General features: G+C 39.4%; 1 protein-coding gene across 7 annotated transcripts in view; it reads left to right on the top strand.

Moving 5' to 3' along the window:
- abcc8 (ATP binding cassette subfamily C member 8) overlaps positions 1-27,421 on the top strand; it is a 68,391-nt gene that overhangs the window by 31,951 nt on the left and 9,019 nt on the right. For 2 of the 7 annotated variants that reach the window (XM_088080022.1, XM_088080026.1), the window contains 19 exons: positions 1,443-1,557; positions 1,747-1,923; positions 4,687-4,759; positions 4,871-4,976; positions 9,801-9,833; positions 11,327-11,365; positions 13,208-13,306; positions 15,930-16,014; positions 16,339-16,419; positions 17,519-17,656; positions 18,020-18,145; positions 18,676-18,775; positions 19,338-19,403; positions 20,861-21,108; positions 23,444-23,610; positions 24,128-24,355; positions 26,088-26,180; positions 26,326-26,428; positions 26,888-27,001. In XM_088080022.1, the coding sequence (XP_087936148.1) occupies positions 1,443-1,557; positions 1,747-1,923; positions 4,687-4,759; positions 4,871-4,976; positions 9,801-9,833; positions 11,327-11,365; positions 13,208-13,306; positions 15,930-16,014; positions 16,339-16,419; positions 17,519-17,656; positions 18,020-18,145; positions 18,676-18,775; positions 19,338-19,403; positions 20,861-21,108; positions 23,444-23,610; positions 24,128-24,355; positions 26,088-26,180; positions 26,326-26,428; positions 26,888-27,001 (2,191 nt within the window). The remainder of the gene's footprint in view (positions 1-1,442; positions 1,558-1,746; positions 1,924-4,686; positions 4,760-4,870; positions 4,977-9,800; positions 9,834-11,326; positions 11,366-13,207; positions 13,307-15,929; positions 16,015-16,338; positions 16,420-17,518; positions 17,657-18,019; positions 18,146-18,675; positions 18,776-19,337; positions 19,404-20,860; positions 21,109-23,443; positions 23,611-24,127; positions 24,356-26,087; positions 26,181-26,325; positions 26,429-26,887; positions 27,002-27,421) is intronic. The other 5 variants (XM_088080023.1, XM_088080024.1, XM_088080025.1 and 2 more) reach the window with 5 other exon arrangements.

Genomic DNA, 27,421 nt, shown 5'->3' with positions numbered 1-27,421 from the left:
TGTGATAGATACTGAAGTATTTACTTTACACATATAAATAGACAGGAAAATGAGAAGGAAAAATCTAATCTTCAACATTTGGCTGTTCTGTAAATAACAGTCACTGTTTTACCTGAGGTGGTTATTTATTTATAATCTGTACACTTGGATCATTAACAAAATCAAGTATGAATAAAATTGCTGCTTAATGGACCGAAACCGCCTCCCAAAGGTGTCTCATAAAGTCAGTGACACAGAACCCTTTCCATCAGACTGTTTAGGCAACGAGAGCGTGTCAGTGTAAATCCCATTAACTCCATCTTTACAGTGGGCGGAAGTGATGAAACTGACATCACTCATTTTCTATATCGGCCTTAAGGAGGTCAGCTAATATGACTGTACTGATGTAAGCACCTTATCAGAGTGACTTTTCTCTCTTGAATGTGGAGGCTGCCTGTGATCCTTTGAGGTGTCTATTTTGGGACTGTGTGATGTGGCACACTTTGTCAGACACCGGAAACAAAAGTGAAGATTCAGTTTATTTTCAAAACTCGACTTCAGAAAATATTTCTCTGTAGAGGAGAAATAGGCTAATCGACAATATTGTAAATGCAGGGTCATTGTGCCATTAAAAAAGGGTAGTTACAAAACTAACTAAAAATAAAATAAAAATAAACAGGACAAGAAATATTTGTGCATTTATTGAGACTGGGATGTCTACATGACTGAGTCAATTGGCTTCATAAAATGTTGTGTTTGTATTGTAATACCTATTCTGAGATTCCTAAATCTCGCTCCTGACAAACAAACAAAGCTGCTCTCGAAATGAACTGAGTTAAAAAATCAAATGAATAAATAAAAACAAAATAAAGTAGAAACTAATGAAAAATGCAAAACTAATGTCATTTTGCTCTTGTGGACTGCTTCTTTTTGTGTTTCAAGAGTGATTCTCATTTTATCATGCTCTCATGATAATATACTACAACCCAGTTGCAGTGTGTTTGCTCACACAGTGTTCACTGTGACCTGTTACCTGCACTTTCCTCTGTCTCTTAATGTATTATACAGAAGTGTAAATTGAAGAAAATTAGTCCCAGTGTCAGATCTGACATTTAGCACAGATTAGATTTAGATGGCCCATGTTAGGGAAGCATATGTTCTCAATTAAGTAGCGAGGTAAAAGATAAGTGATTCATTCAGAGATATAGAGATATGTAAGTGTTTGCTGTTAGTGAACCGTATCACATAGATTTTCCAATCTGTTTCACTGAATGCATGATGTGACAGTAAGCAGCAGGGATGCTGTTATCTTTGCATGAATGAAACTCAACTTATTCAATGTCTGTGTTGCCTGTGTACGTCTACTAGTTCAGCACAACATAGGCAGGTTTTGAAAATATCATGCCGAATTATTGCACTAATTCATTTTGTTATATTTTGTTCCTCCTGTGTTTAATCTGCAGTGTTCAAAAGCTTAGCGAGTTTTTCTCAAGCGATGAGATTGGAGACGAGCAGGAGCCCAGAGCAATGCTAACCTCTGGCTCCAGCAATCACAACCAAAACAGATACCAGGCTGTGGTAAGTACATGTACACACATGTTTTTTTTGTTTGCTTGATCCAGGCAGCAACATCTCCCCTGCTGCTGCTTCCTGGCTGTCTCATTTTGCTGTGAATTTTGTTTTCTTCCTCCACCTTATCGTCGTCATATTAATATCTCCATTCACCTGTTTGTCCTTTATGCCTGATGTTACACAACACTCCTCTAGTCATCCTCTAAACCTTTCCCCACATCGTCCTCCTCCTCTTTTTTCCGATACCTCCAGCCCCTGAAGGTGGTGAACCGGAAGCGCCCCCCGAGGGACGAGTGGAACAACTACAGGTCACAGGGGGACAATGAAGGCGACGGACCCTACCAGGACGTGGACCAAGACATCTGTATCAAGGTGAGAGAGTAAAAAGGACAGTGTGTCATCCTGCAGCAGACGCCGCTCCGTTAGAAACAAAATGAAATATTCCTCCTGGTTTTGGCAGTTTTGTAGTGTTCATGTAGAGGTTAGAGCTGCCTCCACAGTTATGAACATTTCACCTTTTCTTATTAAAGGTCATTCATTTCAAACAACACTGACTGAGTTAATGAGGGCAAACACACACTCTGTCTGGGTTTTGTGAAAATCAGCCATGTAACAGTTATGACCTTTAGAGATTTCTCTTCATGAGGGACAAAAATCAGTAAATGATGTTTTGCAGTGCTCTTGTTATGTTGAACTGAATCTGCTGGTTTTGAATATCCCAAAAGATGGAGCAGATTAAAAGTGTGTGGTAAATGATTCCACTGAAATGGTAGCCTGCAAACAGAGCTTTATGTCACTGTAGAGACTGCAGAGACAGAGAGCCACAGCTGGTCGGACTGAGTTAATTAATACACTGCGGTACATAACTGTAAAAAGCGTGAAATTGTGTAATCAAAATTCGTGAGGTTAAACATGAATATGAACCAAAAATCAATTTGAAAGCATTGATCATATCATTAATTTTACAGTCATGGGTATAAAATACTTTGTAAGACTTTTCATAATAAATCTAAAATCATATTTTTCAACATACACCCTATTTTCCAATGTTTTTTGTCCAAGAGACTAATGGGAACAACATTTTTTAAAATAATTCTAGCAGTGAACAAGGGTGCTTAAAGTGGTAGACGCACAACAGGATGCAGTGCAGTCCAGTGGGGTAATATCGCTCCACCAATGTACATGCACAATAAGTGCTTGTTTTTGGCACCAACTGGATCAGATTATTATTATCAAATGTCTGAAAACATTATGGAAAGAACCCCAAAGAGAAATAAAATGTTTTTCTTTACCTTAAGCTGAATCTGCTCTGTTTGTTATTGTGTTCAATCACGTCTTGCTAAAGGGGAAGTCTTTTTCTGAAATTGTTCTGAAAAGTTGAGTTGTTGTAGAAAGACAATAATAAACAGACCGTATCATGAAAAAAAAGGCAAAAAATCGAAGAAGAAAGAAACCCATTTGATTGTTCCCTAGGGTCCTTTCCCTTATGTTGTCAAACATTATTAACAACAATCTTAGCCTGTTTGTGGCAAAAAGCTTCCCTATCACCCTGAAGATTACATTGCAGCCTGTTTTGTGGCTGCCGGCTGCAGCGTTCTCGCTCAGTACTGGACCAATTTCAAAAGCTGGTGTTCCCATTAGTCACAAAAACATGGGAAACGGAGCCAGGTTGAAAAATATTGAAGTTTCCTTTTAAGTTATTAAAAGATAAGGAAGTGTGTCACAAAATACAATAAAACTAACAATAAAACATGCAGTCAATAAAAACAAAGGCATTACAACAAAAAATGCAAAAAAAGGAAGAGAGAGAAAAAGAAAGAAAATAAAAATGAACACCTTAAAGTTAGAGCAACAACAGGCAATTGAGGACCAAAAAGCAGAAGCAATATGGAACAAGCGAATTCGGATGGGACAAAGGCCATTTTGAATAGATGAATCTTCAATTTTTTAAAAGTTTCTATAGACGCTGCAGCCTGTATACCTAATAAAAGAGAGTTCCAGTGATGGAGCCATTACTTCAAAGGCACAATCATCTCTTGTTTTAAGTCTAGAGCTTTTAAGTATGCGTATAATGAGTATATTAAGTATGACACAATATCAGCAAAATCCAAAATAGGTAGCAACAACTGGGTGACATTTTAAAAAAAAAAGAGCAATGCAGGACATACGCCCAGGTCTTGATTTATGTCTACATAGCATTATAGAGAGCATGTATTGTACCTATTTCGGTGTATTAAATGAATCTCATCCCCAGTATCTGAAAATCCTTTGAACAGAGACAGATTGCACTTTCAGAGTTGAATTAATTAGCTGGAGGTTTCATCATCACAACTTGACTCATTTTGACATAACTTGGAATGATGCTTATAAAGTCGGGCACTGCAGTTTTCAAAATTGCATTGACTTGCACTATTGGCATCAGTTATTAATGTCTGGGATGCTGCTGATTTAATTTGTATGAAATATGGGAAAATTAGCTCTATAATATCTAGCTCTAGAAAATTTCAAACTGTGGTGATTTGCCTTTGTGCAAGTGAAAAGCCTCCTTCCTCTCCTGCATTAGTTGAATAAGAAAAAGGCCACAATTACTTCTTATTGCCTCACTGCAACTCTGCATTATTGTGGATGGATGACATGTTTACTGTTTACTTGTTAAAGAGCTAAAGTTACAGTTGGGTATTTTTTTATGAAAATATCTTTTTGTCATATTAACTGAAACTGTCTATACATCCACAAAGTATTATATGAGAAAGAGATATGGTGAAAAAAAATAGTTTCCCTCCTTTTTTCTATTGCCACTAATAGCATTTGCGAGAATATACTGCGGATCAGGGAAAACAACCAATTAAAGCCGAGGAGTCTCTAAAGCAGCTGTCAATCATATCAAACACGTTTTGTGAACTGTGGCCGAACTGTCAAACCAGGCAGTGCTAATCCAATATGAATCAAGATTTTGTTACTGTATTGCCTATTTCTTGCTTCAAATGTTTTCAGAGCAACATTTTAATGTACAGTTTAGTTGTAAAAAACGTTTATGACTTTATGTATGACAGAAGATTTTTTAGGGGGAAGTTGTCAACTACAGCTCCAATCTCTGCTTGACATCTAGATGAGTCTGTGCTCTGCTTTCCTCAGATAACAAGCGGTTATTTCACCTGGACAGATGGACCACCAACACTCTCTAATGTGGACATTAAGATTCCTTTTGGTGAGTGTCAGACACTCTGGCTGCCTCCTTTACTCTTGTCCTGATTTTTTACTCTTTCCAGTTTCCTTCTGTCACTGACCTGTTTACTTTTTTGCTTCTCTAATGTCTCAGGTAAGCTGACTATGATTGTAGGGCAGGTGGGTTGTGGAAAATCATCTCTTTTGCTGGCAGCGCTGGGAGAGATGCAGAGAGTATCAGGAACCGTCACCTGGAACAGGTCGGTCACAAATTCACTGTTTTCCCTAAAAAAAACTCAGTTTTTGCATTTAAAATGATTGCGTTTCCTTCATTTGAGGTTGATTATGTAGCTTTGCTTGATCAAATTTTAAAAGATGTAACGAACTAAACAAAACAAGGTCATCTGTGAAAACAGTTGTGATGATCTTTAAATATCAAGTTGCTGAATGGGTGGTTAAAGATGACACTAATCATTGTTGGTCTTAATTATCTGGAGTTAGTGATTAAATGTCTCCTTTATCTTAATGAAATGAAGCTCTGTGCATTTGAGGCTTTTCCTTTAACAAGGTGCTGGTCTCATTAACATAAATTTATTTAACAGTTGCTCATTACATCAACCACATGTCCATCCATTCAATTAAATTGCCTTAAAAAACAGTAAATGTGCTCTCAGGGAAATCCCTGTACTGTGTGTTGAAGTGTTCATTCTTGTAATGGCATCCAGTCTAAAGGTGAAAGGTTAATTTACTCCTCATGCAGACCCGGGCCACTGGTCAATCTCATGGCAATTTTTTCTCATCATCCACAGCCGGTGTGGTACTCTGACTCATGCTTTTTAAACCTCTCTAGTAATTGGTCTGTCAGGGAGCCTTTTATTAATGTTTTCTTGCAGTGATAAATTCTACGTCCCTGACAAGGAAATGCAATTAGCATCAAAATCTCTCACTATGACATGCCAGGTTTTTCATAGCTGATAGAGTGTAGAGGAATGTGAGGATCATTTCATGCTCTACAAAGTTAGTCAAACGCAGACCACTTTTTCAGCTAATAAGAATAGATGTATTCACTAAGAAGGCTGTTGGACAAGGCCTGATGCTCCAAAAAATACTTTTACATATACTGTATATTTCCAAGGTAAAGAATGAACTCCATGCTCAAAAATTAGATTTTTTTTTTCAAATGCATCTCCTCATTGGTATCTGTACCAACATTTACTGTGGATTCCCCACAGTTTTGTAAATGAGACAGCAGGTCTTGATGCAGAATGTGGAAGGCCATTCTCAGGAAAAGTAAACCCAGCACCTCTAGTAAAGCAGAGCACATTTGAAATAGCTCAGCGGAAACTGAATCCTTTTCTCCCCGCCTGATGCATTCTGGGAGTCATTAGCTTCTATCTCCCGCATGTGAGTGTCTCGTCACCTCCCCAGGATAGCGCCACTATCAGTCTCTATTTGTCAACAAAGTTTAGATCCCGCTACTTGATCATCACTGTGTCCCTGGCAGCCACGCACACATTCACACTGTGGAGCTGGCACGCCCTCCAGTATTAGGTTGGATTGCAAACCCCTGCGGGCGTCGAACTCTCTCACTTATCATCAGAGTCCCAGGGAGAGACTAAGGAGCTGTCATTTAGTCTCTGCCTTACTGAAGCATTCAGACACATTCAGAGGAGTTTGTCTTTATGTTTCCACCATGTCTGCTGTTGTTGCTGTTGTGCTGCGTTTCAGTCAGTCACATTTAGAGCTGCACATGCATGAAACGTTATATCTGAGGGCAAGGGCCTGTGAGTCTACCCAAAGACTGAGCACATCATAAAACCAAGTGGATACAAATCAACAAATCACTGAGATAAGAGATGAACATGAAGCAGACGGAGGATAGATAAGAGCAGCATGTGCCTGGCAGGAGTAAACAACATGACTAATCAGAAGAGTGCGCATTCAAGCTTGTCAGATTTATGAAGATGACCTCATTGACTTGTCCGATGATGATTGGTGGCTCGGAGTCAGCTGACGGGTTTCATGTATTCAGCGCTCCACCTGAGCTCACCATGCTTCACTTGTTTACATAATCACCTAAAAAGTATTATTTTTCAGTATGTTACAATGATGGCACAGCCGCATGACAACATCATCAGCTCTCTATTCACTGCTTTTGAGTATCTGATTAGTTTAAAATCTGTGAGTAAGTGAAATTATAGGTCATGAGGTGGGGCAGCTTTCCTTGGGGGAGTGATATGTTTACAGACTCAATATTTTACAAATCTGTCATCTCAATCCACCCAATCACTGCCCTTCTTCCACGCCCACCTGCTCTCTCTTGCCCCTCTGTTCTTCCACTCCAAATATGGCACAGAGCAGGGAGCGTCTGGGATTTCTCTCTCCTTAAATTGGATGACTATTTGTATCTTGACCCCAGTATCCAGTGAAAGCGGTGCAGGTTGAATATCTTGTGCGCAGTAAGATCCAGAGTGTCAAAACTAGGTAGCATGGCCAGTTGGACAGCAGGGTTTTGACACCAAACCATATCTGCTGATGTAGTTAACTTCAGCTGGCTGAGCATGTGACCTACACCAGTGGCACCCAACCTTCTGTCTTAAGGGACCCCTTTTTCTATCATTGAGGAAACTGACAGTCTCTGACTAAGTGACATATTTTATGGATATTTCACATATTATTCAATGCATTAGCAGTACAGAACAACTGATAAGCTTTACAATTTACCAACAGTGAACAGAGTAACTGCAGGAAGATTATATAAAGTGAGTGATTTGGATGTATTTTGAGTCAATTTTGTACTGTGTATTACCAATTTTAGAAACTTTTTTATAAGATTCTCTGTCCATATTATATATATTACTAGATTTTTGCAATACAAGATACAAATTCAGTGGTATGTACTTTTTTTTTAACACCTCTTACAATCAAGAAGGCCTTGCTACCACCCCTTGAAGCTCTTGTGACCCCTGGTAGGGGACCCCACCCTCAGGTTGGGAACCAGTATCCTAAAACAGAGGGTAAAACAATCACTTTATTGTGGAATATATTGTTTGTAGCTGGGTTTTAGATATTCAACCAGAAAAGTCAGTAAAGAAAAGAGCTTATGAATGTTTGTTGACAAATAGGGCATCATCATTATCAGGCGTGGTCATCACAGTGTGCACGCACCATTACTCCCTGACATTTTTACAGGACTTAAAAGAACTTGAAGTTAATTAAAGACAGTTAAAAACTGGGAAATTCCTCAGCTTTGATGATAAGACGTGAGTTTCTCACTGCTGACAGAAGCTGTCTTGTACATCTTCCTCTTGAAATCTCCTTTATGTGACCTTCAGTCCTGAGAGGTGTTGATTGACGTCAGTGAGAATTGGCCCTCGGTCCTTCAGTCAGAGATGAAAGCTGTAAGCAGTCCACTTTGTGCATGATTGCTTTGTTTGCACCATGGCAGCAGGATAAGCAGACAATCAGCCATCCATACATACATCCCACTGATCTCAAGACAGGGTCCGTTCACATTTTACCAATGAATTTCCAGGACTTTCATGACCTTGAGGCATTTTTTTTCTTTTAAGTGTCATTAAGTGATGAGGTAATTTTCTGAAGGGGTGCTTCCATTGTGTGTAAGTGCAGTTTAGCACCGATGATTGAATAAATCTCCAGCTCCCAGCAAGAACATCACATTGTCATCACGCTTCACTTATTTTCAAGAAGTATTTATTTTATACATTTCCACTATGTGTTTTAGTTTCACATATAACACAGTTGAGGTGGGAAAATTATCATCTTAGAAAAGAGAATTTCACATTATGCAAAATTGTTTGACTTTGACAGAAAGTTGTAACACAAGTGCTAATTTTTTGTGGTCTTTAGGTTATGCCTTTTCACTCTTGCCATTCCATCAACTTTGTTACTTTAACTTCTTCAGCAACAACTCGCTATTTAATTGTTTTAATACTGGATTGTTTACTTCCTTCTTGGAAAACCAGGAACACTGTATTGCTTGAAGTATCTTACCATGGCATGGATACAAAAAGACAGCTATATTATTGAGAGCTTGCATTAATTAAAAAAAAATTTCAAAGTAATATTTGTATTGGCAATAAGTTGCAAATGTATAATTTGCAATGTGAATTTTTTTTTCTTTTTCATTCTCTTACTTTTACAGTTTTGTATGAATGATATTTGAACAGTGCTGCTTTGCTCTCTTTTCATTGTGTGAATCCATTTTTTATTTAAATGGAGTTTTATTTTACCAATTTATGTTGTTGATGGTTTTTTTTTAACCTTAAGGCGGGGGAAGGTCCACTGCATGAGCTTATACGGCTCACCGGTACATCCTCTCAAATTGATTATTCTATTTTATTTTAGGAGAGAAAATTACACACAAAACAACTCACTAAAAAGTACATTTTAAATATATAACTGTTCACCCAAAACATTTTTATGAATACATGACATTCATTTTTGATTGTTTGCATTTATTCTCAGTCTCTGTTATTTATAGTTCTTAAGTTCAGTTTAACACCTCTTGCATAGAATTACTGACACCTTCACTTTAATGCCTTTCCTGTTTTTTACACACGGTGGTGTTTACATGTATGTTTGTAGCACGTCAAAGCCTCTTAAATATCAGTCACCAGTTCACTAACAGCTGTGATCCTACAGCTGCTGCAGTAAATTGGTGTAAATCAGCCTTTGCTTTCAGGTTGTGCTTGGTCGTGATCAGAGTCACCTTCTCAGGACGAGAGAGGTGTCAACTTGTGAAATCTAAAAATACACTGCAGTTTTTACTGAGCATGTGCAAAGCTCATCGGATATTACTGACTTAAGGAGTCTGAATGTGAATGGTTATGTGCGTGTGTGTGTATACTTTATGTGTGTACACTTTGAGGCATTTAATTTATTCCAAAAACATGAGTTTATGTGAGTTTTGAGGCCTCTTTCAAATTACGTAAGCAGCCTTCATAAGGGTCCCCTGGTATCTGTGAGGTTTTTGTGGTAATATTACAACTTTTGATGAGGAACAATTGCCAAATTGTTATGCAAACCTCCATTTATATATTTTTTTCCTCTGTTTTCTGCAGCCTGCCAAACTTGGAGTCTGCAGGAGATGAAAGGTAAGTTAGCATAAAAAGGAAAAAACCCATACACCCAAACATGTACTTAAGCAAGTGCCATCATGTGTCTTTAGTTCTTAAAATAACAATTTCAAACATGCATAAATATCTAAGATTGACTTCTGAAGACAAAAGTCAGTTTGAAATGTATGTATACGTTAAAACTATTTGCAGCCTGTGCTATTCTGTTTTTGAGGAGAGGAGGGACATTTCATTCAGCTGTTGCAGCTGCATCAATGATAGTGGACACTATATGTACATCTTATGAATAAAGCTCTGTTGTCAGCTCATAATTGTCACTGGTTTAGCTGATGCAAATGCAAATTTTGCTATTTTAGAGCACTGGATCTACTATGGAATTATTGTTTCTATTTGTAACGCAACTGGCCAAGCCATTTACTGTTTTTACACACACACACACAGACACGCACACAATGAGGCATCCATGTTGCATGTTTGACAGCTGGTGTCTCGTTACAGGATGTTACTGTCTAACCAGACACTGACAGAACATGAAACTTTCACTCTGTGTGTCTGTTGATGGCATTATGAAACTTTTCTGGTGAACCAAATACGTAGGATGTGTGTGTGTATATATATATATATATATATATATATATATATATATATATATATATATATATATGTCTTTATTGGGCTACATAACATTCAAATAAAACACCTACTTCCTTATTAATTTCCTCTCACTCACTATGAATTATTAATTCACAGTATTTATCTTTGTCTCCTCTTAGGATGAAATGCTCAAAAACATTTTAGGTAGTTAAAATGGAGAGAAACCAGTTTGTTTCATTGAACTTCCTTTTATTTCCCTCACCTGTTTATGAACAACCTCATATTTACCACACAGTTCAAGCAGCAGTGCCTCACTACAGAGCAGAAAGTCAGAACAATCTGTCTGTTAATTTGATAAGTCTGCAAGTTTCCAACACATGCTGATGCCAGAAATACATTTACACATTTCTAGAAGTTTAATGTTATAGCACGTAGGCACATGTCATTCTTCTCACACCTTGCCTTTACAGTTATAGCACAGCTCACAGTGAGACATACACCAGATAAACAGGATACCAGCAAACAGCAACAAACATCCCGTCAGCCACAGGCCCTGTGTTGACGTACTAATCTCAGCCCAAGGAATCAGATCTTCCAAGAGCCGAATGCATGAGAGTCCAATTGGCTTGATGCTGATTTCCATATCAGCAAATTACAGGAAGAAATATTGGGATAGGGTGGGGGGCGGGCGTTATTTTTAGAAAGGAGAAGATCACAGCTAATGATAGATGTGTTCATGTAGGGCAGTGGTTGGCCTGCTCAGACATGACTGCCATAGTGAGGGAAGAGTATATGTGTGGCTGAGTGTTAGTTTGTTTTTTGTTAATCATTATAACATAAAGGTGGAGCCAGTAATCAGTATTACTGATCTAATAATGTTTGTGTTTGTGTGTGTGTGTTTAATATTCTCTCTGCAGTCCCACAGACAAAGATACAGCAGGTGATGGAGAAATCAGGTGAGCTCAGACAACAACATGCAACACCAACAAGTTCTCCCTCCAACTCCTTTACACTTCAAATCTTAATGCCCGAGGTATCCGTCTAGCATCAGGGATGAGCTTTAATTTTCTCTTGTAATATGCACAGCATCTTTTCAAAAGAATCAGATTTAGGTAACAAAACTATTTGGTAAGGTTTAAGAGAAAAAAAAATCAGTATTTGCAGTAAAAAAAGTGTGTTTTTTACATAATTTAAGTAAGTTATATGCCCCATTATGCTGCCTTGCAGCTGTGTATATAAGTTACCATTTGGGAATGGGGGGACAGAGTTGTCTCAACCTTAAGCTGCCACAGGAGGTAGTAACAGCACGGAAGTAGCAGTTCTCGGCTAACTCAGAGAAGAAGAACAGTCCGAAATGTCCGCAAATTGGGAAAACAATGAGATTCAGGAGCTCCTCGCCCTCCAAGCAGGGGAAGAACTCAGCCGCCATAAAACAAGGCTGGTAAATGATTATCATTGCCACGTTATGCCATTGTTATTGTTTAGAAAGCACTGCCGATGTGTATGTTTTATGTCACACTAAAGGCCAATGCTGTTGTTACATGTCATGCCTTTCACGCCGCTTGTTTCCACAATGCTGGCATGCTGTCTAAAATCAATCAAATGATTTACAATTTAAAAAAAAATTACAATTAAAAATAGCTTAATTGCAGAGAAGAGGTGCAAAAATAAACTAAACTAAATAAACTAAATGACTATATAAAACTACTTAAAATAAAGTTTAGGAATAAGTTTGCCGTCATTACTGGGTGGAGAAGGTGGTATAAAAAAAGGAAGGCTTTTAGCTTTGATTTAAAAGTGCTCAGAGTCGGGGCTTGTCTTACGTCATCTAGGAAGTTATTCCAGGTTTGTGATGCATGATAACAAAACGCTGCCTTAACAAGTTTTATTTTAACTCTAGGGACGATCAATAGGCCAGCCCCAGAAGTCACAAGAGTCCTAGAGGGTTCATGTTAAAAAATGCAAAGGTGGCAAAAAAAAAGGGGCTTTGTAGCAGCCCTGTAGCGCAGTCTCTGTGTAGAAAAGGCTGTTGACTATGTCATGTGATGTATGTGACATAAGTCACATTAACTAAATAACATACGTTACTGATACAGATACTGAACCCCAAATTGCTCCCAATACCTGTACCATTCAAGCTGGAGGCAGGTGGCACCTTGTATGGCAGCCTCAGCCATACATGTGTGAATGGGTGGTGGGACATGTAGTTGAAGGTATTTTGGGTGGTCGTAAGACTAGAAAGATGCTTTACATGAATGAAGGAATGATTTTTTTTATCCTTATGTTATGTGCACAGTTATGCCCAGCCCGTATGACCTAACAAGACACCATAAAATCAAAACAAGCTGGGACCATACAAGTGCAGATCCATTTACATTTACTGCTGGTTAGTTGAAAGCCTGGTACATCTCATACCGACGCTAAAAGGGGCCTTGTGCCTCAGAATCACACACACCAACGGCCACTGAACAAGCTGCCGTATTTGACACTCTGGGAATGAAAACAAGCTGGCTTCACACAAGGCAGTCTCTATGGAGATGCATCGCCATAAACAGCAGAGCGGAAGCAGAGTTTTCATGCTAATTCTAGAAATCCACTGAAAATAATAGAAAACAAGATATTTCGTTTGCTCACATGTTTTCCCCTGATATAATTTTGCATCATCAGCCTCTGAATCCCTGTGGTCTAGGGGATAAATACTGTCTTAACCCTCATCTGAAACCTCATTAAGAAGTAAAAATTGAACATAGAGAACAGATTGTTTGACACTTCTGGATGTGTTTTAAACCCTCTGGTAGGAAGAGAGGTCCTGTGGCCTACGCTTCCCAGAAGCCCTGGCTGTTGAATGCGACGCTGGTGGAGAACATCACCTTTGAGATGCCCATGATCAAACCGAGGTAAGGCCTCACACCTGCACCAAACCAACGACAAAAAACCCAACAAAGAATGGTATGATGGTTACATTTGTTTAAACTCTACTGAGCTTCTCTGTAGGTGCTGCTGTAGAGAGGGATGATGAAAGTGTTTTGTTGAAACACCTAACCACAAATATGTTTTCTAACCAAGTTTTCTTGGGCATTATATGATTTCACTGAAGTCGACAGTTTAAAAAAAAAAAAGGTTTAATTGGCCTCTGTTTACAAATTGTTCAATATAAGAGTGCAGTAATAATTTTGAGCACACATTAATATCTGTTTATTGGTAGTTGTTAAGGTTGCATTCCAGCATCCTGTTTTCAATGCGAACTCTTGTTTTAATCTTTTTAGTTTTCTCTTGATTTGCAACATTGAACAAAGCTTTTCAGACTGTACTCTTACGTAAGTAACAACAGTGCGTAAGCTGTCTTGTCTAGATTAATTAATAATTACTTCATTTTGTTGCATCAGTGCTGTCACTGTGACACCCATAATTACAATTAAAATGAGGTGTTTTTGACACTCTCCTTTATGACATTCAGAGTTGTTTATTATAACACAGTAATCAACGTGTTATCAGGCCAAACTGTTAAGTTGAAATTAAGCCAATAACCTTTCTGCTCCCTGAGGCCACTGTGGTTAATTGGACGTGTTGAATCCCATCAACAGAGTGATAGTAACTTTCAAAATAACATGTTTTAACTGTGAGACACCTTCAGCCAGGATTTTTTTCTGGCTGAAGGTGTCTTTTCACTATGTAGAGTGTCTACAGTTTGACTCACTTCTGGCTCAACACCACATGCTTTTACCCCTGCATGAATACAATCAAAAAACACACTCTCTTTTACTGACATACACAGTTGCACACACTCACAGTTTTCACTCTCACAACAAATGGTCTTTCAAAAAGGTCATTTGCTTGGATTTATGGTCACAGCCGAGCTCTCTCTGGGTCAAATTGACTGTTTTTATAAAATACATCTAACAGATCGTTGTGGTTTGCTGCTGTGGAGATGTTTGCCCATCCCGCACTGCCTCTCCTCGCTGTCTTCTCTATCTTTCTCTTCATTCATCAACCTTTCTCCCTGTCTTTGTCTGTCCTGTCCTGCTCTCAATTTATTTTCTGGTAAGATTCAAAGCAGCTAACTCAATTTCGAGCTGCAGCACCAGGTGTTTCCAAGAAAAGATGCTGTGGGGTCGAGACTGTTGTAATCACCCGTGTTCACTGCCGCGTCATTCATTAGCTTTTTGTGCACATCATGTGCACAACAGTCACTTAAGGCACAAATTATTCACAGTTATTTCAAAGTTAAATCAACTGTAAATATAGTCTGCACCTGCCTGCCACGATGCATTATGTCTGGCTTTGGAGTTGCAACTCTCCCTAAGTGTGACCAAGTCTATAGCTCAGCTTTTCTTCAGTCTTTCAAAATCAAAATCAAAAATCAAAATCAATTAGCTAAATAGTCCTTTGGAGCATGCAATGAAACTTTATTAATATGGTTCATGGTAAACATACCTGCTAAACATCAGCATGTTAGTATTGTCATTGTTAGCATGTGTGCATGCTAACCTTGGCATTCAGATCAAAGCACCACTGTGACTAAGCAATGCCTCACAGAGCTGCTAGCATGGTGCTTTGCCTGTGGGTTAGTTTTACAAAATGACAGGAGGCAAGGCATCAACAAACATTAATAATTAATATATGAATAATGCTTACAAAGGAAAGCCTGGGCACTCTAATTGAGGTCCGGTTTTCCCCTGTGTGCTGTGGCATCTTATTTACATTCATGGTACAAAAAACTTCTCTATGTGGATCAATTTATTTTCATTTTAGATTAGAAAATGGTCCTTAGGTCACAAAGTAATGTGGCACGGGCCAGATTTAGCCCGCTAAATCTGACCTAAAAGTTAAATGTCACTTGATGGACTCTTGGTAGAACAATACTTTTACAGTGCAGGTGTTTAGGGTGCATCTTACGTTGTTCTGCATGTACGACATTCAGTAGGCTACTTTGAATTGAAGCCAATGCATCTGGTAGAGTATTTTCCTGGGCACTGTGCTACAAGAGACATTGTTTATTTTTAGATTCAGACTAAAAGTATCCAGCTGGTAAGAATCATTAATATTAATCCCCCTTTTTTGGCGAGTGACCCCATATTTCTGTTCGACTAAGTTGTCAGAGCTCTGGTAATTGAACAACATGTGATACATTTAAATCTGAACATGAATGAATGACAGCAGCACTGAACCTTGTCCCCTGTGTGTGTCTGTGCTCTCTGGGTCTGCCTCTCATCCCTTTACTCTGTGTCTGTCTGCTGAAGCGAGTCTGATTGAGTGCTCGGGGCTAAATCTTTCAAGTTGAACCAGAGAGGCTGCTGACTTTTTTCTTCTTTTTTTTTTCATTTTCAGTTTTTGTGACTTCTATGGGTTGTGTTATGCATACAAAACAGCAAGTTAGATAAAGATACGTGTAACATGTAAGATATGTTTCATTCAAATTACTTTGCTGTCTAGATTATCAACCAAGAAGGCCCATAGTTTCCTTTTGGCTGTAGCAGCTGCTCTCTGTCTTCATCTGTATTCTGCCTCTGTTCCCGCCAGGTACAAAGCTGTTGTTGAGGCCTGCTCCCTTCAGCCTGACATCGACATTCTTCCACAAGGGGACCAGACAGAGATCGGGGAGCGGGTCAGTATCACTGTAAAATATATGATGTTCTTTGAATTCCTCTGTGGTCTTATTATTTTCCAGACCTGGCCAAAGCTCCCACTGTGGCTCACTGTGCTGCAGAATCATTTGTAATCATTGCTGTGCAGCCAGGATTTGATATAAGGAGCTGGACTGACCTTGCTGAGCCAAAGTGCTGTCATGTTGTATTCCTTCATACACTAGTAATGTGGGAAACAACCGTGATCTCCTTTTTTGCTCTTGGGGCGAGTGCCACAAACATTTAAGGATGCAATCATGTTATTCAACCCTCTTTGTAATAAAGTTTTCTGCCCTCTGGTGCAGGGGATCATCCTGTCAGGTGGACAGAAACAACGAATCAGTGTAGCCAGAGCCCTGTACCAACAGACCCACGTGGTCTTTCTGGTGAGTCTTTACAAACACGTCTTCAATCAAAAGAATGATCTCAGTTGTTGGATTGAACCTTTAATTAACCTTTGTTGCAGGAAGTCTTGTAAGTATTTACAGTGAAATGTTGTTTCTGAAGCATCACCTGGAAACTCAGATGTGATTCTATTTCTGGTGTCTTCCTAAATGACAAAAATAGCAACACGCTCTCTGAGGCTCAGCTGCAGGGCTGAGAAAGTATATCGCCTCTGTTATTGATCACTTTGTATTACATGTTTGCAACTTGGTCTTCTTTGTCAATCAATCTACAGATTATTTCTCAGTTTATTATTCAATTTACAGAGTGTTGAAATCAGTAACAAAAAGAGATGATATTTAGATTTTCTCAGAGGCCACAGTAATGTTTTCAATTTTTCTCTTTTGGTAAACTAAAGCTGTAAGATATTTTAAATTTATTGTCATATTACAAAAATAAATAGCCAGCCCTCACAGTTAAAGAACTAAACCCAGACAATTTGCCCCTAGAAATAAAAAAAATATATATTTCATGCCTTAAAATGGCTCAGATGAAACTCTCACCTTAGCCTTGTTTAGTATGCGTGGTCTATGAATAATTTATGATTATGCAAACTATCCCTGTCACTCAGTCACTCGCCTGCAGCTCAAGTGTACCTGCTCATTAAACACTCAACTCTGCTTGTAAATGGTAATACATAACATGAACCTCTGTGATGTAACAACCCATGGAAGTCTGAATCTGTGTTTGTGTTATTGGTAAACTGCAGTTTAAAGATGGAAATGCTCAGCCATGGTGTTGACTCTTTCTTTCACCCATATTAAAAATACAGTTCAGATCTTGGTTTTCACTGTAGGGGTCTTTGATAAATAACAGCTAAATTTGCCTATCTCCAAACTTTAACTTCAATTTAGAAAAAGACAGAGGTAACAGGTTGCTCTGTATAATCAAACGTAGGTCAAAAACTTGTGTTGGATGCTCATGGAGAATGGGAAACAACAGGATAAAAGGAAGGAAATCCAATCATAAATATTTGATGTTACAGAAAAATCTTTATTCCCACTAAATTCTTGTAAATGTTTGTGTATGTATGTTTTTTAGGATGATCCATTCTCTGCTTTAGACATCCATTTGAGTGACCATCTGATGCAGGACGGCATCCTCAAGCTCCTGAGAGAGGAGAAGAGGACGGTGGTGCTGGTTACACACAAACTTCAGTATCTACCACATGCAGACTGGGTAAGACCAGGCTTTGTCTGGCTTTTGTCTTTGTGTATGTGTGTGTGAAATTTCAGCTTTTATCTTAACAAACTAGATAAATGTTAGGCTTGCAGATCTGTAACTCTTTAATAGTCACAGTAATTGATGAGCTGGTTCATTTGTGATGCTGTGTTATTATTTATGATGTAAACATTTCGTTGTTTCACTTGTGATGCAGACTGTTTATCTCAGAAAGATCCCAGAGCGCCTAAAGATTGATTTTCATTGTTAGCTAATAATACTCATGATTCAATTTCTTGTTCTCTTATCTACTTGTGTGTGTGTGTGTGTGTGTGTGTGTGTGTGTGTGTGTGTGTGTGTGTGTTGTTTTCTTATTACTAGATCATTGCCATGAAAGATGGCACCATCCAGACTGAAGGGACTCTGAAAGACATCCAAAACTCTGAGCCTGAACTCTTTGAGCAGTGGAAAACCCTGATGCACAGACAGGACCAGGAGTTCGAAACGGTGATGACCGCACATTAAAAATTATTATAAGCCTTTAATGACTATAAACTTTCATTAATTTAAGAGTTTTTACATTCTGGAGGGGTTCAACAAAACCTGTGGTGCTTGTAATGATCATTTTACCACCTAAATGTTTGTTTAAAGGAATACTTTGGGCGTCGAATGACCATTTGTTTATCAATTACTCACCCCATGTTACCTTGAATTCTTCAGGAAGACGACTTTGTTGTCTTGTACGTCTCCATGGTAAGAGTTTCTAAGCAAATGTTTTAATCTAGTTTTGCTGTTGTTAAATGTGAACCCCCTTTACCTTAGTTAATCAAGAATAGTCTCTGTTTTTGGATTCTTCACTGCAAAGGCACGCAAAGAAATCAAAATTGTCTTGATATATATTCAATGTAACATGGGGTGAGTAATTGAAGTACAAATGGTTATTTGGTTGTGAAGTATTCCTTTAATGTCCCTCCAAATTAGAGATAGTCTTAAGTGTTATTGTGAAACTCACATGTTTACCTTTATGTCAACTCCAGCAGACGGAGGCGGCGAGTATGACAGACATGGAGAGGAAAAACCTGCGGAGGGCCATGTACTCCAGAGAGGCCGCCCGGACTGAAGAAGATGAGGAAGGTGAGAGGTCACAGGAAACAACAGCTTGATAACGTGTGTGTGACTGCAGTCGTTCCTTTACTGATTTCAGCCAGATTGTAATTATTATGTGTACACTGATAATAACAGGGGCTTGTTCTACTATGGCTATTGGCTGAGGAGCAGCCCCTCTTATATTACATTACATTAAAGCGTAAGCTCATCAGCTTATGTTTAATGTTAACACCTGCTGCAATGTTTGCAATGAATTGAATGACTACAAATTCCTTGTATATCATTGTCATCCCTTGTTCTTTATTTATTCTATCCTGTCTATTTAAAAGCAAACATTACATGGGTGTTAAATGCTCCTTCTGGGTCTGGTGTCTCACGTCTTGGCTTCTCTTCAGGCTTTCTCAGCAACCAGATATGACACCAGCTTCTCTCTCGCAGCCTCTTTCTGCAGCTAAACACCTGATCTGATCCTTTATCTGTGTGTGTGTGTGTGTGTGTCTCTGCTGTTGAATGTGCAGCTGTAGTGGGAGGTGCTAAAGTGCAGTGGCTGTACTCTTTATCTGTGTTCTGTGTTGTCTCCCGTGTGCTGGTGGCACCCCTGAGTGGACTTGTGCGATGGCTCCAGCACCAGGTGCTGCCCTCGTGTTCGATCGAGCAGGTGTGGCCAGAAAGCATGGACTGAAAGAGAAAAAAAAAAAGTCTGTGGCATCGTGCCGCTGCAAGCAATTCGCAGCTTCTCCCATCATCTTAGAATCTCATTATCCATCATTTTTCTCACTTTTCCCCAAAACATTTGTCACTCCTGCTCCTTAAAACCTACTTAATGGCAGCATGATTTCACAGTAGATGATGGTAGCAGTAGTCTGTTTAGCTCTGACAGTCATCCTCTCCGTTTCTTTTCCTCCTCTACTCTCCTGCTTCCTCTCTGAAGACTCCCACATGCAGCCTCATGGTCCAAAGCTTGCTGCATGATGTGATGTGATAAATTTACAGCAAGGGCAGAGAGGAGGCGGCAGGTCTTTAACATTAACTTGTCAATGCCAGTCAGTGTGTGATTGCTGCTCCGTTGCCCCTGAAAAACACTCATGGGAATGAGCATCTATTGGTGTTTAAAGAACCTGAATAAAGATGCTGTAGCCGTAACTGACCTTCTCTGTGGTTCTCCGTCTCCTTTGGCCCTCTTTCTCTGTTATTTTTTCTTTTCTTTTTCTGTCCTGTATTAGTATTGGTTCTTCAGACACACACAAGAGAATGAAATCTTAAACATGTGAAAACGTGACAAAGAACACGGACAGATAGAGAAAATGAAGATAATTAAATATCTAGGAAGGAGGGTAGGAGGAGGAACATCAGAAGCATTTGAGCAGCGGATTTCAGCAGAGGAGATCACAGTAAAATAATCTTTTATGTAAAGCACATTCATTTATTATAAAATGCAACAATTTCCTACCAAAATAATTCTCTAACTTAATTTGATCAAATCTCAGACTTAAAGGGACAGTTGACCCCCAAATCAAAAGCTCATGTTTTTCCTCTTATCTGAAGTGCTATTTATCAGTCTAGATTCTTTTGGTGTGAGTTGCTGAGTGATGGAGATATCGGCCATAGAGATGTCTGCCTTCTCTTGAAAATAATAAAACAGGATGGCTCTTGGCACTGGTGCCCAAAATTTCCAAAAAAATACACTGAAAAACTCAACAGCAGTGTCTCTCTCCAGAAATCATGACCTGTTACTCAAGACAGCGCACAGACATTGTGAAATAAACTTCACCTGCCAATTGTATCACTACGCAGAAGGAAGCGCACATCTACTGCAAGCTCACCTAACATCACGGAGCTGGCTAACGTTAAAGCTCAGCCAAGGAGAACGCCACAAATGCTCGTGCTGTCGCGAGCAAGATTCTCTTTTCCATTAGTAAATGCACGCTCCCTTCTGTACCGTGATACGCCAGTATGACGCTCGCCAACTCACACCAGAACAGTCCAGATTGATAGATAGCACTGCAGGTAAGAGCAAAAATATATATTATTGATGTTTGGGTGTCCTGTCTCTTTGAAAACAGACAAACAGAACCTAAACTTTTTAACATTTTAATTCACCTCTTTTGATCCCAGAGGAATCCGTGGAGAGCGATGATGATGATAACCTGTCGCAGGTAATGCGTCAGCGTGCCACCATCCCCTGGCGCTCCTGTGGCACCTACCTGTCCTCGGCTGGCCTCCTCCTGCTCACCCTGCTCCTCCTGTCACAGCTCCTCAAGCACACCCTCATGGTCGCTATCGACTACTGGCTGGCACACTGGACGTCACGTGTCATCACAGCCAAGATCGAAGCCATAGATCATAACTGCACCGCTGTTCAGGTGAGAGGCTGAGTTTTTGATTAAGATGATTTAAAAAAAAAATTACTCTGGTCAAAATGATCTTTGTTTTTGTATTGGTCAGCAGTTTTTAGAGTCAGCGCTTGATTGTCTGCACCTTTCATGGGGTAAACAACAATCATTTAAGTTTTTTTTTCTTTTTCTTTTGAATACCAAACATTATCCAGTTGCAGCTTGTCAGTGGAGATTTACGACTTTTCTTCTTCTGCGTCTTATGCCAGTGATACCTAACCCGAGGGTCAAGACCCCTCCTTTGGGTCAGGACACATCTGAGGGTTTCACAAGATGTTTCACAAAAAAAATCTGCATTCTTATCTCCTATCTTTGCTTTAAATAAAGAATTTAGATTTTTGAACCTTGAAAATAAATTCAAATAGAGTCAAGCCGACACTTCAACATGACATCCATACATGTCAACCTCTTATTTAAGTGTAAGCAGTGGTAGTGGACACCTGTGGCATCTCTCACCTTCACTGGCATGTCTTTGATGAGTAAATTAAGTTTGGAGGTCAAAGCTTGTGACTTACAGACCTTTGACACTTTTATATTGAAGGGTCAAAGCCAAAAAGGTGGTGAAACATTGGCCTATGTGACAGTAAGCTGCATATCTTTAGGTTTTTGACTGCTGAATGTACAAAACAAGCAATTTTATCATTGTGGGCCTCAGGAAATCGTTGCTGGCAGTTTAACTATTTTCTTATGGTTTATAGACCATACTAGTAATTGATAAGTTGTATAAACAATCAACAATGAAAATAATGGCTGTAGATCTTATTTAAAACAAAATCATGCATGGAAAAGTAGTAAACAGCTAGTCAGCGGTTGTTTTAAATTATGCTGGATTGAAATTACATAACAATTTTCTCACTTATTCTCCTGTGTATCTCAGTTGAGCAGAGCTGACCTAAAACACAAACACAGACACTGCTAGCTCCAGATGGAGCTTTCGCTAGTGCACCCTGAAGATAACTGCAGCTCGGGCTCATCTGCATGTTAGACTAACAAGAATGCACTGATCGAGAAAGTGCTGCTGGTAAATGTAAAAATGCAGGTTTGATTCATGTTGAATGATTGAAATATCTGCAGAAATCAGTAAATGAGGCTTTTAGTCCATGAGTGAAAAACATCACAGATAACTGATATGACCTGTGTGTGTGTGTGCGTGCCTGCATGCATGCGTGTGTGTGTGCGATTGACAAGTTTAAAGCTCGTCTTTCGTCAGCGACCTCTTTCCCAATATAGTCTTGAACTGGCACACACACACACACACAAGCACACAAAACACATGCACATTCAGAGAAAGCACCGAGTTACACTTGCATGCTTGAAAGGCAATACCAATACCAGCGAAGGTTAAGCTGCGTTGTTCACACATCGTGACACATCAGCTGTTTCAGTTCGTCATGTTGCAGGACCAGTGAAGCTGCTCTATTATTAACAGGTTTATATGAGTATGTTTGGTGTGTGTCAGTCATGTGAACAAGTCACATTTCACATAGTCATGCAGAGGATAAATACAAAGTTATCTGGGGCTGGTGACAGTAGATTGAAGTGATTGTGTCCTCCTGTTGAATAGAAACAGTGCAGTCCTCTCTCTCTCTCTCTCTCTCTCTCTCTCTCTCTCTCTCTCTCTCTCTCTCTCTCTCTCTCTCTCTCTCTCTCTCACACACACACACATACAGAGAGAGAGAGTGAGAGAGACTGAATATAGACTTAAGTGCAGATTATCACTTGAATGCCAACATTATTTTTTTGGCTGAGCTTCGGTGTGCATTTGCCAGGTATATCTAATCTGCAGTGTGCTGTAGACGAATGCATGTGGCAACACTTAGAAGTCTTGTACTATCAGACACAAACTCTGGCACAATACTGACACTTCATGCAAGTGTCTGGCCTGATACCATAGACATTAGTTAACAGCCCAGTCGCCAGAAGAAAATGTTGGCATTGTGCATTTCAGTATTAGAAAACAGAGTAACTTATTGTCAAACTGGATTTTGACTGGTTGTATTTCAATTTTGATATCTGATGGAAATGTGTGAATATGTAATAAAAAAAGATGTAGGTGGTGATTTTAGGAGAAAATGGAGGGAGCGCAGGAGTGAATAACATCTCTGTCTTGTTTCCAGTGTTTCCAGATCAGCTCTTCAAGGTTCACTGGTTTTTGTCACATTTGACAGATTGTTTTTAAGCGGCCTCAGAGTTTAATTATTACTTCTAATTACAGTACAAGCAAACCCCCGCTCTCTTTCTCACTTTGTCAAACAGACACACAGAGTCGCAGTCACGTCTTAAATAACCCTCTCTCTCTCTGTAGGACTGTGTCTTCAGTCACTCCTGGTATCTGAAAGTGTTCAGTGTGCTGTGCTGCCTGGGCATCGTCCTGTGTCTGGCCACCTCTGTGGCTGTGGAGTGGACTGGCCTCAAAGTGGCCAAAGAGCTCCACCACAACCTGCTCAACAAGATCATCCTGGCCCCCATGAGGTTTGATGTTCAGTGTGCTTGCGTGCGTGTGCGTGTGTGTGTGGTGTGTGTGCTGCAGATCTGCCTCGTGATGTGTGAAAGAGACATAGAGATGTGTGTGCTCACTGATACTGCATGTTTGCTGAAACAGATCATTTAAACGAGGAAACACAGTTAAAAGCACCTTTTTTGCCTCATTACTCACAGCACCATCTGCTTTCCTTACGCAAATCTAGGAGACATCACTTACTTAAAGACACTCACATGCACATGACACATCAGCATGTACTGTATGTACGCTCACATTCACAGCTAAATAAACAGATGCATGAAAGGATTTAAACTCAACCAGCTGACTGCACAGCACGCCTGAGTTGATTCATGTCTTTTTGTCAGCATATGAATGTCTGTTAAATATAATGGTCTCTAAGGTTTTAGTATATTTTACAAAGAACATTATCTGGGAAAAAAGCAATTTAGAAATGAAATATGAATTTGATTATTCCTGAGGCTTGATAAAATGTTTTTATCCCCCCAGGCTGTTTGAGACGACTCCGCTCGGCAGCATCCTCAACAGGTTTTCCACCGACACAAACACAATCGACCAGCACATCCCCACCACCTTGGAGTGTCTCTCCCGCTCCACGCTACTCTGTGTGTCTGCCCTGGGTGTCATCTCCTACGTGACCCCTGTCTTCCTCATCGCCCTCCTGCCGCTGGCTGTCGCCTGCTACTTCATCCAGAAATACTTCAGGGTGGCCTCCAGGTGAGTCAGACAGGGCAAAGAATATCACAGACATCAGAATGTTTTCATCCTCAGCTGTTGTAAACAGAGCTGTAGGTCACCAAGGTCATGTCCTCAGTGTTACATAAGAGAATATTTTCGATCTTTCTTTTATGTGATACATGTTTAAAGAGGATTTTTTATGCTTTTCCTTATTTTCTGTCATATATAATGTTACAGTACTGGATGCTCATATGTAACATGGCCAAAGTTTTTAGATAATGAGGTAAATGTATATAAAGGTAATCTCTGAGCAAAAACCTCAGACTTCAAGCTGTTCTGAATACTCTGTTTGCAACATGTTTTCTTCTTTGGCTACAATCTGATGTCAGATCATGACAGATTTCTTTATATGATTATCTGCAAGTGTTCACATCACATAGCCCTATGCTGCTACATGTAGCCATACGCCAACATCATGCAAACATGTAATCTTGGTTGCTGATGTTTTTACTTTCTTCACGATTTCAGTTCATGCCTGCTCGAACATGTCTGGTGGTGAAGATTTTGGTTTGGAAGATCTGTGATTTTTATTTTTTACTGTAAAGTATGAGTGGACGATATTGGATTTTTTGCTGATATGTACTTTGGCGATATAAAAAAAACTCATTTGGCCGATAATCGATACAGATATCGATGTGTCCACTTTTTCCCTGTTTAATTTTAATGATCAAGTCTCTTTGTAGTGGAATTTAAATCATATTATGCATACTATCATTGTGATGCCCACCAACAGATAGACATTAAATAAAATGCTGTAATTTATGTAATATTCATAAAGTGCGCTAAATAAGTAAAAAATATCGAGTGATTCTGATGACATGCTGATAAAATCATGCATCCCTAGTAGAAAGTGTAGCCACTGTCCATCATTTCCCAACTGTCATCATGGTGATGATGAGATCACTGATTTATTAAAAGAACTGGATACAGTTTTGAACGCAGGGCTGCTCAGTGGTGCATGAAGCAAAGATTGTTCAACTGCCATGTATAAAATTACCTGGATGATCTGGGGATGATCACCATCCCACAGAGCAAGTACGCTAGAGACTTATGGCGATCAATAGGCTAACTTCTGGTTTAGCACTCATCTAATTTGAATTAGAATAAAATAATTTAATTGTGTGTCTCTTCTGGATTTCAGAAACATTAGTGGACCAAATGGCTTAAATCCTAATAGTGAAATGATTCATTTCATTCGGGTTGTGATGCTAAAAAAATTTAAAAAAAAATACTGATTTACAGAGGTCTCTTTTGCCATGTAAACCAAATTAAAAAAAAGTCTTTTGGGGCTGCAGGGCATCATATTATGGTGTAATTATACTGTTTGGTCGCTAAATTGTCTTCAAAACCCAGCACAGTTTCCGGGGGCCTGGCTTAGATGCAGAAGATCTGAAAACATTGACTGATCACAGCAGGCTGGACTATTTTGGGATGGGAGCCTGAAGAGACAGGGACTAAAACACAGTGTCTCAGACAGAGCGTGAATATAGGTGTTCTAGCACGAACAGTTTGAGGAAAAAGGAGAGTTTTTTGACTATTAAAGCATGTGAACATGTTCTAGTAGAAACCTTCAATAAGTATGAACCTTAAAAATGAGCACAGCAGATCCTCTTAATTAAAGCCTAATCAGATGGTGTTTTTTCATGAAATGTCGTCCTCTTTGCTTCAGTTGAAGTTACCCTGTCCACTTTGTCCCCTGTCTTCTGATCAGGGACCTGCAGCAGTTGGAGGACAGCACCCAACTCCCTTTACTCTGCCACTTTTCAGAGACAGTGGAGGGTCTCCCCACTATACGGGCCCTCAGGTAGTCATGACTAACATATTTTGAACCCTGAGTTACAGTCGTTGACTTTGTTGCAGTGTTGGATAGTGAACTGACGCACGAATAATCCTGTATTGCTGTTTTTGTATCACAAATGGAAATGAGCCGTGTAATTTTCTATCGGCAGATATGAGCCTAGGTTCAGACAGAGGTTACTACAGTTCACGGACGCCAACAACATCGCCTCTCTCTTCCTCACAGCAGCTAACCGTTGGCTGGAAGTCCGCATGGTAATGATCCGTCCCCTGTTTACTGATTTAACATTCAGCTCAGTCCTATTAACTGTTTGTCAGACAGCAGCTGGTTCACAGTTTTGTTGTGTTGCTGGCTCCCTCTGTTGGGAATCCAAAACACTAAATTTTTCATCATCTTATCAACATCAGATTCACTGATCATGTGATGTTTCATGTATCGTCTGCATGTGGCTCGCAGCTCATTTGACTTCTCATGTTTCACAGCAGCAGCAGCAGCAGCAGCAGCAGCAGCAAAGGAGATAACCTTCACATGTTTATCGATTCATGAGCACCAAGCAACACAAAGCTTTTTGTTAACATGTCTGTCTTTTATGTGCACGATGACATTTAACTGATCTACAATAATAAATCTGCCTTTTATTTTATTTACCTTCTTGAATTATTCAGTGATGCATTCTCTTCCTGCTGTAAAGTTGACATTATCTCTCCCTGCAGGAGTACATTGGAGCCTGTGTGGTGTTAGTGGCAGCTGTAGCCTCCATCACTAACTCTCTCTACAACCAGCTGTCCCCCGGTCTGGTGGGGCTGGGACTGACGTACGCACTCATGGTGAGACTGTGTGTGTTTGAGAGAGAGTGTGTGTGTGTGTGTGTGTGTGTGTGTGTGTGTTGTCTTGTCTTGTCTTGTTTCATTGTTTAATTGTTTGTTTAGGAGTCTCTTAAAAGGTAATTCAGGTGGTTTAATGTGTTTAGCTGTAAATTGTGCATCCTCTACATGAATACAGAACTTTTTCTATTTATTTTCCAGTTTAGAATAAAGTGTTTGCCCAGGCCCCAGTATATTAAACTGTGTGCATACATTTTTTTTCAAAACTATATTCACAACCCATTATTTTGGGGTTTTATTTTCTGGAATTCATCTGATTATGCCAAATCTTAAATAAACCAAAATCTGGACAAAGTTCCTATTTTTTCAAAATGCCACTTGTTACACAAACACTGTAATTTCACAGTTTCTTGTTTTGAACAT

The sequence above is a fragment of the Plectropomus leopardus genome, chromosome 7, assembly GCF_026936395.1.
Source record: "Plectropomus leopardus strain MGB_pleo_1.0 chromosome 7, ASM2693639v1, whole genome shotgun sequence".
Classification (NCBI taxonomy): Eukaryota; Metazoa; Chordata; class Actinopteri; order Perciformes; family Serranidae; genus Plectropomus; species Plectropomus leopardus.
The sequence above is the reverse complement of the archived record's forward strand: the minus strand, read 5'-3'. Positions and strand labels throughout refer to the sequence as shown.